This window comes from Symphodus melops (genome assembly GCF_947650265.1).
Source record: "Symphodus melops genome assembly, chromosome: 18".
Taxonomy (NCBI): domain Eukaryota; kingdom Metazoa; phylum Chordata; class Actinopteri; order Labriformes; family Labridae; genus Symphodus; species Symphodus melops.
This window is the reverse complement of record NC_136708.1, coordinates 2289710-2302218: the sequence shown is the minus strand read 5'-3', so window position 1 is coordinate 2302218 and position 12509 is coordinate 2289710. Positions and strand designations below refer to the sequence as shown.

The 12509-nt window shown below is 49.7% G+C and overlaps 2 protein-coding genes across 3 annotated transcripts in view; one reads left to right on the top strand and one right to left on the bottom strand.

The window, feature by feature from the left end:
• LOC306839679 (uncharacterized protein) overlaps positions 1 to 12509 on the top strand; it is a 53716-nt gene that overhangs the window by 28223 nt on the left and 12984 nt on the right. The window lies entirely within an intron of this gene.
• The window catches only part of epb41a (erythrocyte membrane protein band 4.1a), a 31924-nt gene continuing 21168 nt past the window's right edge, over positions 1754 to 12509 (bottom strand). The window contains exons 17-21 of one of the 2 annotated variants that reach the window (XM_079368477.1): positions 8748 to 8876; positions 7703 to 7819; positions 6586 to 6666; positions 6329 to 6446; positions 1754 to 2540 (exon numbers count right to left, since the gene is read on the bottom strand). In XM_079368477.1, coding sequence (XP_079224603.1) covers positions 6348 to 6446; positions 6586 to 6666; positions 7703 to 7819; positions 8748 to 8876 — 426 coding nt within the window. In that variant the 3' untranslated portion in view covers positions 1754 to 2540; positions 6329 to 6347. The remainder of the gene's footprint in view (positions 2541 to 6328; positions 6447 to 6585; positions 6667 to 7702; positions 7820 to 8747; positions 8877 to 12509) is intronic. The other variant, XM_079368478.1, reaches the window with a different exon arrangement.

Here is a 12509-nt window from a genome sequence, read left to right as displayed (position 1 = left end):
TGATCCAAAGATGTTTCACCTCTCCTCCTTCGGTTCTAAACTTCGGACTCTTAATATCAAACCCACTTTCTTTATGTGCTGAGGTGACCAAGAGGAGAGTGACTGTTCTTAAGCGCATTACAAAGAGCGCTCAACGGCAGCTAGAAACAAACAACGTGATGTAGAAAAATACATAAATGGAAGAATTTAATCGACAAGTTCCCAACAATGAAACAAGTTTCCTGAGGTGACGGGAAGCGCCTGGGGAAGCAGACACGAGAGGAACAGAGGGAATCAGGAGTCAGTGAAAAAAAGACAAGAGACAGAGAGAAAGATAAAATACAATGTCTACATTCGAGTTTATTCTGTGCATGGTGTTCTTGTGTTACACGTCTCTCTGTGGTGGAAAAGTGAGGGTTCACGATAAAGAAAGAACTGTTCGCTTGTTTCCAAGGAGGAAAAGGGGGAACGACAGCACAGTGAAGGAAGTACAACATGTTGGACTGTACAGAACAGTGTCTTCTAAAAAACGCTTCATGTTCGAAAATAGACGGATATAAACAAGGTGAGCTGTTCTAATCATGAGTCTGATGGTTAATGGGCAGTGTGCACAACTTCTCTACATACAGACAGGATGTACCTGCCTCATATAGTAATACACTGGGTTTCATACAATCATCCAATTTTGAAAGTCAGGCACAATTCTAAATTTCTATAAAGTTAATAAGACGGGATCATTTCAAACAATCTTTTTTCTTTTGAACGACACGATATTTTTCATATTTGTAAATATTAATGAACTATTTAGTCCTTGTTTGTTGTTTATTCGCTCGTGTCGTGTCTTGACTGTAATTGCACTTGCTGCTTTGACGGTTTAATTTCCTGCAGAGGAGGATTCAAACTGACTCAAATAAAACAAAAGGATCCAAAATCCTTGAAACTTGTAGAAATCTCAAGTTCACGTCCTCGCCATGCGTTGATAACTGCTGTAACGAAGGCGAGTAATTAACCAGATAACTTTAATGTTGGAGTTCTTAATCAGATAATAATCAAATTAGAGGCATGAATGTGATGGCTTTTAATAGGCTTTCACAGCTTAATGAGGCAGAGATTATCCTGCACTTGTCTCCTTACTGACGTGTCGCTGATTAGTTGTAAACTTGAACTCTTCTTAAAGGTCAAACACTAAACTGCTTTCAAACACGTGTAAATCAGTGTCCTCGCTCCTCTTCATCATGTGTGTGAAGTGTGTTGTTGTAAATCCACTCTGATCCTGTATTTGATCATGTCTATAAACCCCTCTATTTCAGCCCTGCTCAGAACAGGCTGTTTCTGTGTCTGTAGCTTTAAATATGTAAATGAGCTGTGTCTGACCACGCCCCCTCTCTGGAAGGGCTCGGGTGTACTCGCTGCTTTCTGGCTCCATGTCCTATTGTTTACGGTGAGAAGGCAGACTCAGAGGGCAGAACAAACACCTAGCTGTGGGAGTGTCACCCACCTGGGGGAGGGGCTACTGCCCTTTGTGATGTCATGAAGGGAAACGGCCTGTTTGAGCACACATTTTCTGAAAAGTGGAGCAGACAGAGGACGGAGAGGATGTAATATGTCTCACTGCACGAGTACACACTGCCCATTGTGTAGAAAAGCAGAAATGTGAAACACATGAAGAAATGCTGTCATGCTTAGTGCCCTCGATACAAAGTCCTGATGTTACAAAGAGCTGCGCTGATCTAAAACACACAAAAAGACAAAGGAGGGAATAAATAAAGAGAAGATGTTTTCAGTGATTCTATTGGCTCGAGCACTACGACACTAACGAGAACAACTAAAACAACCAAAGCATGGAAAAAGTGCACAACAAAAACCTGAACGCTGAGGAAGGTGAAGGGCTTCATAAAATCAATCTTTTTTGTTTTTTTATACATAAATTGAAAAAATATTTTTTCACATTGAGAGGGAAAATAAAATATTTACTGTACAAGAAATGACACCAAACTCACGCTGGAATTTGAGAGGGTTCCTTGAGTTCCCGACGCCACGAAAAAATCACCCACAATCCCTTTGTCGATGCTTTTTGAAACACTCGCTTAAAAAGGTATCGGTCACCAATTCTGATGGTAAGAAAAGCTGTAGAAAAATAAAGTACCGGTAATCTCAAGATTAAAAGACCAAATGCCCGTGAAAATTTCTTTAAAATCTCCAGACAAATTGGAGAGGAATAAACCCACAAATGCTGTACTTTATTTCCTTTTCTCTCGTTTATAAAAGATTTTTTTTTTTTTTTCTTCCGTCAGTCCAGCGTTGATCTTTTGGCAGTAACTGGAACAAGAGGGGATTGTGGGGAGTACTGGTAGGGTCCGTCTCCTTCTCCTGAGGGTTTAAGTTCATAGTCTATGCTTGAACCTGGTCCCCTCTGATGCGGTCTGGTGGGTTTCAGGTAGAGGCAGTGCAGTCAGGTGTGATACGGGGGGGGAGGGGGGAAGGAAGGGGGGGTGACGGGGCTGCTGGAAAAATGGCGTGATGGAGATACAAGAAAGGAGGGAGAGTTGAAGCTGAGACGTCTGAAGCTGAGAGACGGAGGAAGGTGGGGAACAAGAGAAAAGAGAGAAGTTGTGGTTAGTGTGCAGCAGAGGAACGCAGAAGAAGAAGAAACAGCAGGCTGAAAAGGAAAGAACATCACGACCATGTAGCTGCCTTATCAAACACGCCACGAGGAGAAATCAGAGCGACACACGTCATTACAGTCTGTAGAGATCCTGCATTCGTCTCTGCAGCATCCAGTCAGATCGACTTTAACTTTGTTGTCAGCTCAGACGTTTGTTTGTCCGTCAGCCTCACTCACTCTCTTGCTCGCCCTTCCTTCAAGACAAACAGCAACAAGTCACACAAAGTCCTCCCCGACTGACGAGGCGACGAATCACTCAAACAAAACAGATCCGTCGCTGCGACTTCAAAGGCCTCAATAAACCTGTGAGAGTCTGCGGCTGTTTACAAAGCGAGAGCGCTGAAACGTTTTAGCGGGCGCGCCTCGATCTGGACCAGACTCAGACTGTGTGCTGATGATTGTGAAAAGACTTTGATCTTTGGTGAGCGCCACAGACGCTGCGGTCAGGAGTCTCCGGCTTCACTCTCATGTAAACACACTGAAGCTGATTGAACACGCCGGACTGAACGCAGCGCTACGTGGGCCCGCTCGAGCCCTCCGCTCCGTCTCACAGGCGTGACTTGTTAGCTGCCTGGCGTGCTTCTCCCAGAAGACGACAGCTGCATGCAGGAAGACATTTTCTGTCGCCACACAAAGGAAGTTTGTCTGGATGATTTCATGTGCAGGGACAGTTTTTCTCTGTGGGCGTTTGTTGCTCATTAAACCCTCTGTGTGCTAATTTGTTCGGCTACAAAGCGCTTTTAATGAATTCCACCAACCTCTGCCTAATCCGACCCTGACTCACTCACCTCGCAGGCTAACGAGCGCTTCAGGACGCAGCGAGTGCAGCTCAACAGGAGGTTTGTGGGACGCGTGCACCTGAGCTGCATACGGGATCGTTTCTCTCTACAACGTTACCCAGGATCTGCCACCGCTCTCCTGCTGTTCGTGTTTCTGTTGTTGTCTTTGTTTAACTCGTGTTGGTGAATGTGCTGCTGGTCGCTCGCTCGTGTCGGCTCTGTGTAATAATGTTGCTGGTTAACAGACGTGTCGTTATGCAGCATCGAGCTGATTCAACCAAAATGAACAATTCAATTAATATAAAGACTTTATTTGTCCTCAGGGGGCAATTTAAAAAAAAAACGTGCATGCAGATGTCAAACTATGAGGTACTCTCTGCCTGCCAAACAGCACTGAGGGCAGAAACACACACACACACACACACACACACACACACACAGGCAGGCTGGTAGGTGGGGTCCCTGTGTTTACATACCACCCTGTCATTGGACTAAACAGCCCCAGACAGCCCGGACCCTCGAACATCACGTAAACAGGGCACAATGAAAACCACATGGGCAGAGGTAATGAACTCAAAGACTTTCATGTTCACACACACACACACACACACACACACACACACACACACACACACACACACGCATGGCGTGTGATGCAGCAGACTGACGTGTGTCTGTTTGTCGATGTTAAAGGTTTTTTCTCTCATCTTTAATGTCTTTTAAGTCAAACCGTCACATTTACAGAAACGACCACGATGACATCATCAACTGATCTGTGAGTCCACATCTGACTTCGATCAAAATCTGTTATCACAAAGGAAACACCAGGAAGGCTTTTTTTGTTTTTTTTCCGTCCACGATTCGTTTCATTTCAAACGTCGCTCGGACTTTGTTCCAGGCTGCAGCGTGCGGCCGTCTGTCTCCCCTCAGCTCCGTCCTATTGGACGATCACGTTGACCTATCACGTCTCATAACGACGAATCGACTGTCTCCCTTCCATGTGTTCAGCTCCTTCAGCTGACGCCGGTGTCTCCACAACGTGCGACACGTCGGCGCCGCTTGCCGTGGTGTCCTGGCGTCACGTCCTTTTGAGTAAACAGTCAAAGTCCCACAGGAGGACGAACTTTGTGTCCGGGGGAATCGAACCTTCAACAGGCAGAGAAAGCCTGCTTCATGCACGCCGTGCTCCGAGCGCCACCTCAGCAGAGAGGACGTGTGGACACCTGGAAGTCCTCCCTGCATCTTACCCCAGATGCTCTCTTTGTCCGTGCGTCTCCAGATAACACTGTTGTGAACTGGAGTCAAACAAATAACGAGTGATTGATTGATTGATTGGTAAATACTTCTTCATCCCGAGCGAATATCGGGGGGAGCTGAGCTCGGCCTGCAGCACAGATGTTTGACATGAAGCTGCTCTGATCTGTTCTCTTCCCCCCCCCCCCCCCACACACACACACACACACACACACACACACTCTATCACAGTGGTAGGTTGCAGATATAATAAATCCAACAATCCAAACTGTTTGTCTGCAGCTCGCAGCGGCTCGTGAGTACGCTGCTGCTTTAAAGCCACGAAGAAGAAGTGATTCGTGCCGACTGTTGAGATCATTAACTAGTTATTAAAGGTGTGCAGAGACTGATGCACGAACTCAGAGGTTCCCAAAGGGGGGGGGTCGGGACCACCTGGGGGGGTCAGGAGACAGTGGGAGGGTCTCATATTTGATCCATTACTGTGAGGTGAGATCTGAGCTGAAATGAAAGTCTGCAGGTGTCGTGCTCTCTGCTTCATCAGCTGCAGTGTCTGGATCTATGACGGCGTGCTGCGGTGCTTTAACCACATCCAGCCGTTTAAACACTGCTGTCAGATCAGGATCACATATAAAGAAGTGAATGATCAGGTGGGCATGCTGGTGAAAATAATCTGTTACTGGAAATATAGCCTGGGTCATGTGACTCAGCCATCCTTTCTGTAACAATGACTGGAGTGGGAGGAGGAGAAGCTGCAGCAGGCAGTACAGCGTTTGATGCACTTTGACTCCACGCTGCAGCGTCTCTTCCATAAGCACGTCTCGGGTGTTCGGGGCAGAGCGCGTGAACGATCTGGAGAGAACAGGATTAGTGAATCAGGCCCTGCAGAGCTCTGCTGCTTTTCTCTGAGTGAACAGCTGAAGCAGAGGGCAGACATGCTGCTTTCAGACGACCCGGGGAGGAGAGGTGACCGACCTGCAGAGCGGTGTGTGCGTGTGTGTGTGTGTGTGTGTGTGTGTGTGTGTGTGTGTGTGTGTGTGTGTGTGTGTGTGTGTGTGTGTGTGTGTGTGTGTGAGGAACGGGACGAGGACGAGGTTTAGACAACGAAGAGGAGATGATTCATGAGCGTATCAAACAGACACGGAGACAAAGAATGAGCTGCTTTCGTCTGTTTGAAACATGAGCGGTACAGGATGCAGTACACGCGTGACCAGGGGGGGGCAGTGTGGAGGCAGAGGGGACGTGACGGACTCAGAAACAGTCTGATCATGAAATCAAACAAACACAGAAATCAATTAGACAATAAAACATGTCCGTATGTGCCCCAATCAAATCACAGAAGACCAGACCGCCGTCACATGCACGCCATCCACGCTACCCCGCCACATCCTCAGCAGAGCCAGGCTCCGCCCACGCTGATCGGACGGGGGCTGGTCGTGTTGGCTCTCTCACCGCGTCGTTATCATCCGTTTAAAGGAAACGCTGATCATGTGTAGGAGCGACTCTGACGTGAGCAGACTGAGGGAGACCTTCGATCACGTGCAGCACAGACACAGATCTGATCTGCATCACCCGCCTGTTTGCAATGTGACTCCATGAGATCCTTCACTGTGTGTGTGTGTGTGTGTGTGTGTGTGTGTGTGTGCACACTCACCTTTAAAGCATCCGTCATCTTACTCGGGGGAGATCTCTGTTTCCTGGTGCACCACCACTTTGGTCACAGACATGTCGGGGTGCTGCTCCTTGGCCTCTTTGATAGCCTGAGCCAGAGCCTGCAGAAGCACCACACGTGATCATCATTACAACGACTCTCACACACAGCAGACTGACTCCCTGAGGCAAAGGAAGCGTTAAGCTAGCTCCGTCCTGTCCGATCAGACAGACGAGCCAGCACGCCGTCAGCTCGCTCACCTTGTCGTGGTCGATCTCAGTGTCTCCGGTGATCACGATTCTCTTCTCGATGCGAGTCTCGGAGATTCCTCCTTTCACCGTCTGCAGAGAGACGCCACACAGACGTTAATGAAGGCTCAACACACACACACACACACACACACACACACACACACACACACCATCCTTCTGACAGCGTTTTAAACGAGCACTGATTCGACTCTAACAGGGCGGCCCTGACGGAGCCCGTCGTCCTCATATCAGCAGCCGTGGGTTCAAATTTGACCTTTGCCCTTTGCTGCATGCCACCCCTCTCTCTCCCCTCCCATCACTTCCTGTCTCTCGTCAGCTGTGACTTCATGTTTTGAAGTCACAGAGGTGAAAACGTTAGGGATGGATGTTTGGTAAAAACTATAATAACCAAACGGTGGTTTAATAAAAGGAAGTGGACGACGCTCTCAATCACTCTCCTGAAGGTTCAATAACAGCAGCCGTCACGGCCTGGCAGTAACTCAGCCTATCGATGGGGACGGAGCGAGGGGGAGGGGCTCTGAGGGGGGGAGGTACTCTGAGGGGGAGGGGCTGTGAGGGGGAGGGCTCTGAAAGGGAGGGGCTCTGAAAGGGAAGGGGCTCTGAGGGGGGAGGGGCTGTGAGGGGGAGGGGCTCTAAGGGGGAGGGGCTCTGAGGGGGGAGGGGCTGTGAGGGAGGGCTGTGAGGGGGAGGGGCTCTAAGGGGGAGGGGCTCTGAGGGGGGAGGGGCTCTGAGGGGGAGGGGCTCTAAGGGAGGGGCTCTGAGGGGGGCTCTGGAAGGGGAGGGGCTCTGAGGGGGGGATCTGAGGGGGAGGGGCTCTAAGGGAGGGGCTCTGAGGGGGGGATCTGAGGGGGAGGGGCTCTGAGGGGGGGAGGAGCTCTAAGGGAGGGGCTCTGAGGGGGTGGGATCTGAGGAGGGGGGGATCTGAGGGGGAGGGGCTCTAAGGGAGGGGGTCTGAGGGGGGGATCTGAGGGGGAGGGGCTCTGAGGGGGGGAGGAGCTCTAAGGGAGGGGCTCTGAGGGGGGGGATCTGAGGGGGAGGGGCTCTAAGGGAGGGGCTCTCTGAGGGGGAGGGGCTCTGAGGGGAGGGGCTCTGAGGGGGAACAGACCTTGGTGATCTGGGTGGTGGTGGTGGTGCTGATGGTCTCGGAGGTGATGGTCTGGGCACTCAGCAGCACTCCTGAGTCCCGCTCTGCCAGCGTGTCCACCGGCTGCGGGAGAGAAACCTTTGAAGTGTTAGTCGAGAAGCTCCAAGAAAAACAACAAGAATCAGTGCTGAGTGAGATTTATGATCCGACTGAAGACGTTTCACCATCAACCTGCAGGATCCTTTATTCTCCCCCTGAGTTCAAATATATTTTACTTTATGATCAATATTTATTTATTATTCCTGTTAAGTGTTTGTGAACTTTATTTTAATGAGTCACATGTAATATTATTAACAACTTTGACTTTCTCTTGTTGTGCGGCTTCTGTACCTCCTGAGTTTCCGTAGCTCCGTCCGTCTGTCCCTCACGTCGCCGTTCTGTAAGCTCAGTGTAAAAACCACTGCTAAGCCTTTAGCTCATTTACAGAGGAAAATAAGTTTCAATGTTTGCTTTATTTTGAAAACTGGAAGTGATGTAACGTTAATCCGTCATTTTATTTTGAAAACTGAGACGTCTTATATCACATCAGAAACGGTTTAACTGTAGTGGTTTCGTGAGGCGGGTGTTGCGTGGTGTCGGAGCTGCAGATGTCCAGAAGACAAATTATTTATGTTTTGTCTTCTGCAGAAAATGAAAAAAGCTTCACTGCCCTGAACACACGTGTTACACGTATGAACATTAAAAGGCTACTAAACGACGCCAACGTCACTTCTGTCCCTGATAGGTCGTACTGCATGGCTGTTAAGCTAGCAAGGGGGCGGGGCTTCCTGCCTGCTCGTGGGACAGCCAATGAGGTGAAGAGCTGAAGGCAGGGTACGGAGCACATCGGACCGAGAGGATGAACGAGGATGTTCTTTCTCACTCATGCAGGGGTCAGAGGTCGTTCAGTACTTACACATGTTTATATGTGAACACGGGATCAATCCTACAAACTGAAATCAGCCCAGAAGGATCCAAACCTGCCGCTCAGATCTCCCTCTCATGCAGTTCCCAGAAGTCCCCTCACCTGTGCCGACTCGTACGTGATGGTCTTGGTCTCGGTGTGGACTAAGGGCGTGTCCTTGTAGATGACGCTCTCTCTCAGAGAGTTGGTGACGTCTGAGATGGTGATTGTCTGCGTCTTTAGCACGGGAGACTGCAGGGATCAGATCAGACAGTCAGACGGAGGAATCAACACGCTCACATCAGCAAACCCAGGCCGCCATTCAAGAGGCCCCAAACATGAACATGTGGGCCCCTCCCACCAGCGTTCATCACCATCATGTGACTCTGTTTTCTTGTTTTAACAGGAACAGTAGCTGCAGCACACGACGCCGAGCGCCGTCCTGTTCTGCCCTCGTTGTAAATCTGCTGTGCTGGAGTTGGACAGCCCTTGGGGGCCCCGTATCGGGTCTGGGGCCCCAAACAGACGAGCAGCGCTAAAGTGAAAGTCTGATTTACTCGGCCTACAAACACGAGTCCCGCTCTCTGCTCGTCTGAAACAGAGCGGTTCGTTTACATCAGTTACTGCAGAGAAGAAAGGAGAGGAGATGTCTGATCTCCTCGTATGGAGGCGGGGCTTCGTGACGCTGTCACTCAAGTTCACAGTGACATCAGCATGTGAAGGACATTTCTGACTTTGTGCTTTTCATTTTCATGAAGATGTTTTTGAGAAGTTAGCGCGAGTGGACGGGATTCTTTATGTCAAGACGGAGGAGGAGACACGGACAACACCAACCAGGGGACCAATCACAGGGCTCGATTTCTTTGTTTTGACACATTTAATAAAAAATGGGAGTAGGTGCACTTCAGGGCTCCGAGAAGCTTCAGCGTGCCGTGATGATACGATGCAGGAGGATAAATCAGACTTCATGTATCTGTTGGATTTGTTTTGGCTGCTCTAAAAGATAAAAGATGCTCGACTCGACACGACGAGGTTCAGAAAGACGCCGGCCTCGATTTGAGTTCAAACAAACACAGAGATCTGACCTGTGAGGTTCAGACGTGTCCGCTCTCTGCTCTCTGTGTTAGAAGTGAACACTAACATCGTGACTCATCGTTTAACATGACATCAGAGTGGGAGACGCCCAAAAAACACGACAACACCGCTTCATCTTCCTTTCTTGATTTGAGCGTCACTTTCATTCTGACACGAACACTTAAAGAGTCAAACGAACACGTGAGATCAGATGCATTTATTATTTCACATGAGCTATAACACACCGTACTGCAGCTTGTAATGAACACTGTTGAAACACACAGAGGGAAAGAAATGAGACGGCTGGAGGAGCCAGAGTCCATCAGGTGAGCTTTGAAGGGCGTAAAGGTTCCTCTGAGGTCACAGTGAAAAGATTCAGAGTTACACAAAGATTCAGCATGCAAAGCTCCGGTTCAGTCCCAGCCAAGGTATCAAGGGGTAAACATTAGACTCTCCCCGAGTTCATCGACACCCAGGTGTGCTGTAACCTCTCCTGTGATTGGTGGAAAGGCTCTGAGCTTAGTGACGAGTCACATGGGAAGTGTTTGAAGCCCGTCTCATGGCTGCGAACATTCAGCAAACCAGATGAAGAAAAACAAAAACAAACCCTGGTTCCATAATGTCAGCGTGTGTTTCCTCCTCTCAGGGCGCACTCACACGTGTGAGCGCTCGCTGTGTGCACGCTGTCAGAGACGTGGGGTCGATGCACGAGCACGCGGGTGCACAGCGCTGAACGCCGTCATGTCGCAGTGTTCTGACCCTCGGCTCCGCCTGTCCTGTAAACTGAGCTCACGTAAAGACATGCACGTTTTGTATTACAGCGTTATGTACAAGAGGTCCTGAGGCGGCGGCGGCGGCGGCGGGGGGATGGGGGGGGGTGGGGGTTGGGCTTGAGTGTGAGTGCGCCCCAAAGCCGGCACAAGTTCATCTTTCTCCTTATATTTGATCTGCACTGAACGCATCACGGCCTCCAACTGAGACTTGTACCGGTCAAAATGTGCGGGCTAGCAAAAGGGGCGGGGCCTTAAATTGGGACGAGCGTTATAGTGTTATAAGAAGTGTGAGTGAGGCCGGAGAGAGCTGAGTGTGCTGAACGTCTGTCATGAAGCTGTTTCCACTGATAAAGTTTTGGTTTTTCTGGACTCTTGGTTCCCTGGAAAGGTCAGCGAGCACGGCGAGGATCGGCACGGCGAGGATCGGCACGGCGAGGATCGGCACGGCGAGGATCGGCACGGCGAGGATCGGCACGCCGGCTCTCCGGCCTCTGGAACAGGACCAACGTGAGTCACAGACCTCTGGGGAGCATGTCAGCCTGCGTGTGGGAGGAATGTCGCGTCAGAGGAGTCATGTAAACACGCACACGGCAGCGTTCATTTAAGGCCTTTGAAGGAACGTTTATATCAGACATAAAACTGCATCGTGTCGTCGGGTCAGATGAGTCAATGACTTCATTTGATTCTTTTTATGGGTTTAGAAAATGTTTTTCTCGTTTTGCCGCGAATCGAAAATCTTCTTTTTTAAATCAACCCCGACAGGAACTCTAAAGCCCCGCCCCCTCACTTACTGGCTGGTTCACACGGCAGGATTTTAAAACTGTCGGCCGATTTCCCAAACCTTAGAGACCACACACACGGCGATAAATAACATACAGTGTGTGGTGTGCGGCCACACGGCAACATCAACACACACGATGAGAGATCGGACATGTTGAATATCCCCGATTTGAGATCGGAGCGGTCCCGACGTTCTTCCGACCAGACGAGAGCGGTCTGAACACACCACACACGGAAGGATGATCTTATAAGATTATCTGATGACAATCGGGGCGTCCTTAAGATGATCAGAAGGTGTAATGATCCTGCCGTGTGAAGCAGGCTTCACGCCGTCTCACGTGTCATTCAGCGCTGAGTGAACTCGCAGTATAAACCCGTGTGAGCGAGCGCAGGCTAACGCTAACGCTGCTCAGGTCAACTTCATCCTCTAGAAAAAACAACATCTGGATCCAGAGCTTTAACACCTGAAGAAGTGTGAACCCGTCTCCGAGCGCACGCCGCTCCGCTCTCTGAGCACGCCATCAATCAGCTGGACTCAGGTTTTTAACTGATGAAGTGATTCTGCTGAGCTACATGTCGTGTTCATACAAAGGTTTCATGATTCAGCGTATTTGTCCGGCTGCTTTATCGTCTGACCATCACGTGAATCTCGTGTCGACCAGCCGCGGACGAAGGAGGTCAGACTCAACGTTCGTTAAGATCAGCGCAAAACTTATTATTATTATTTTTTTTTTTATAAAACTGCAGAGATGCTTTCCTGAGTAATTTCTCGTCTGGGTGGATGGATTCCTTAATGTACGCTCGGCCTGATTGTCTGCGGGTATTGGTCCAACATCAACCTGTGCTGGGGCTGAAGAACAGACTCAACCTGTTTAACATGCAGTTCAGGGACCCATGGATTCTTCCCTCTGTCCATCCTGTGTCCGTGTGATTCAGTCCGGTCCTGGTGTTTAAAGCGAGTTCAGAGCTGGAACACAACAGCTACACAGAGCGATGGCTGCTGTCAGATTATTGTGGTTAAAACCTCGACAGGCGCAGCGACAGTCACCATGTCGGAGAGTTCGAGCTGCAGGCAGCTCTGGGTCGTGGTCTTCGTCCTCTAAATGAAAGCCAGCCACAGCATGGTGAGAGCCATCAGCAGCAGCCCCGACAGGAAGAAGGACATCCGGGACGCTTTGATCCGGGCCGGGTTCAGCTCGCACGGGTTCACCAGACTCATCCCCTCCTCGTGCACCTTTATCGCCACCTTCAGAGTGTG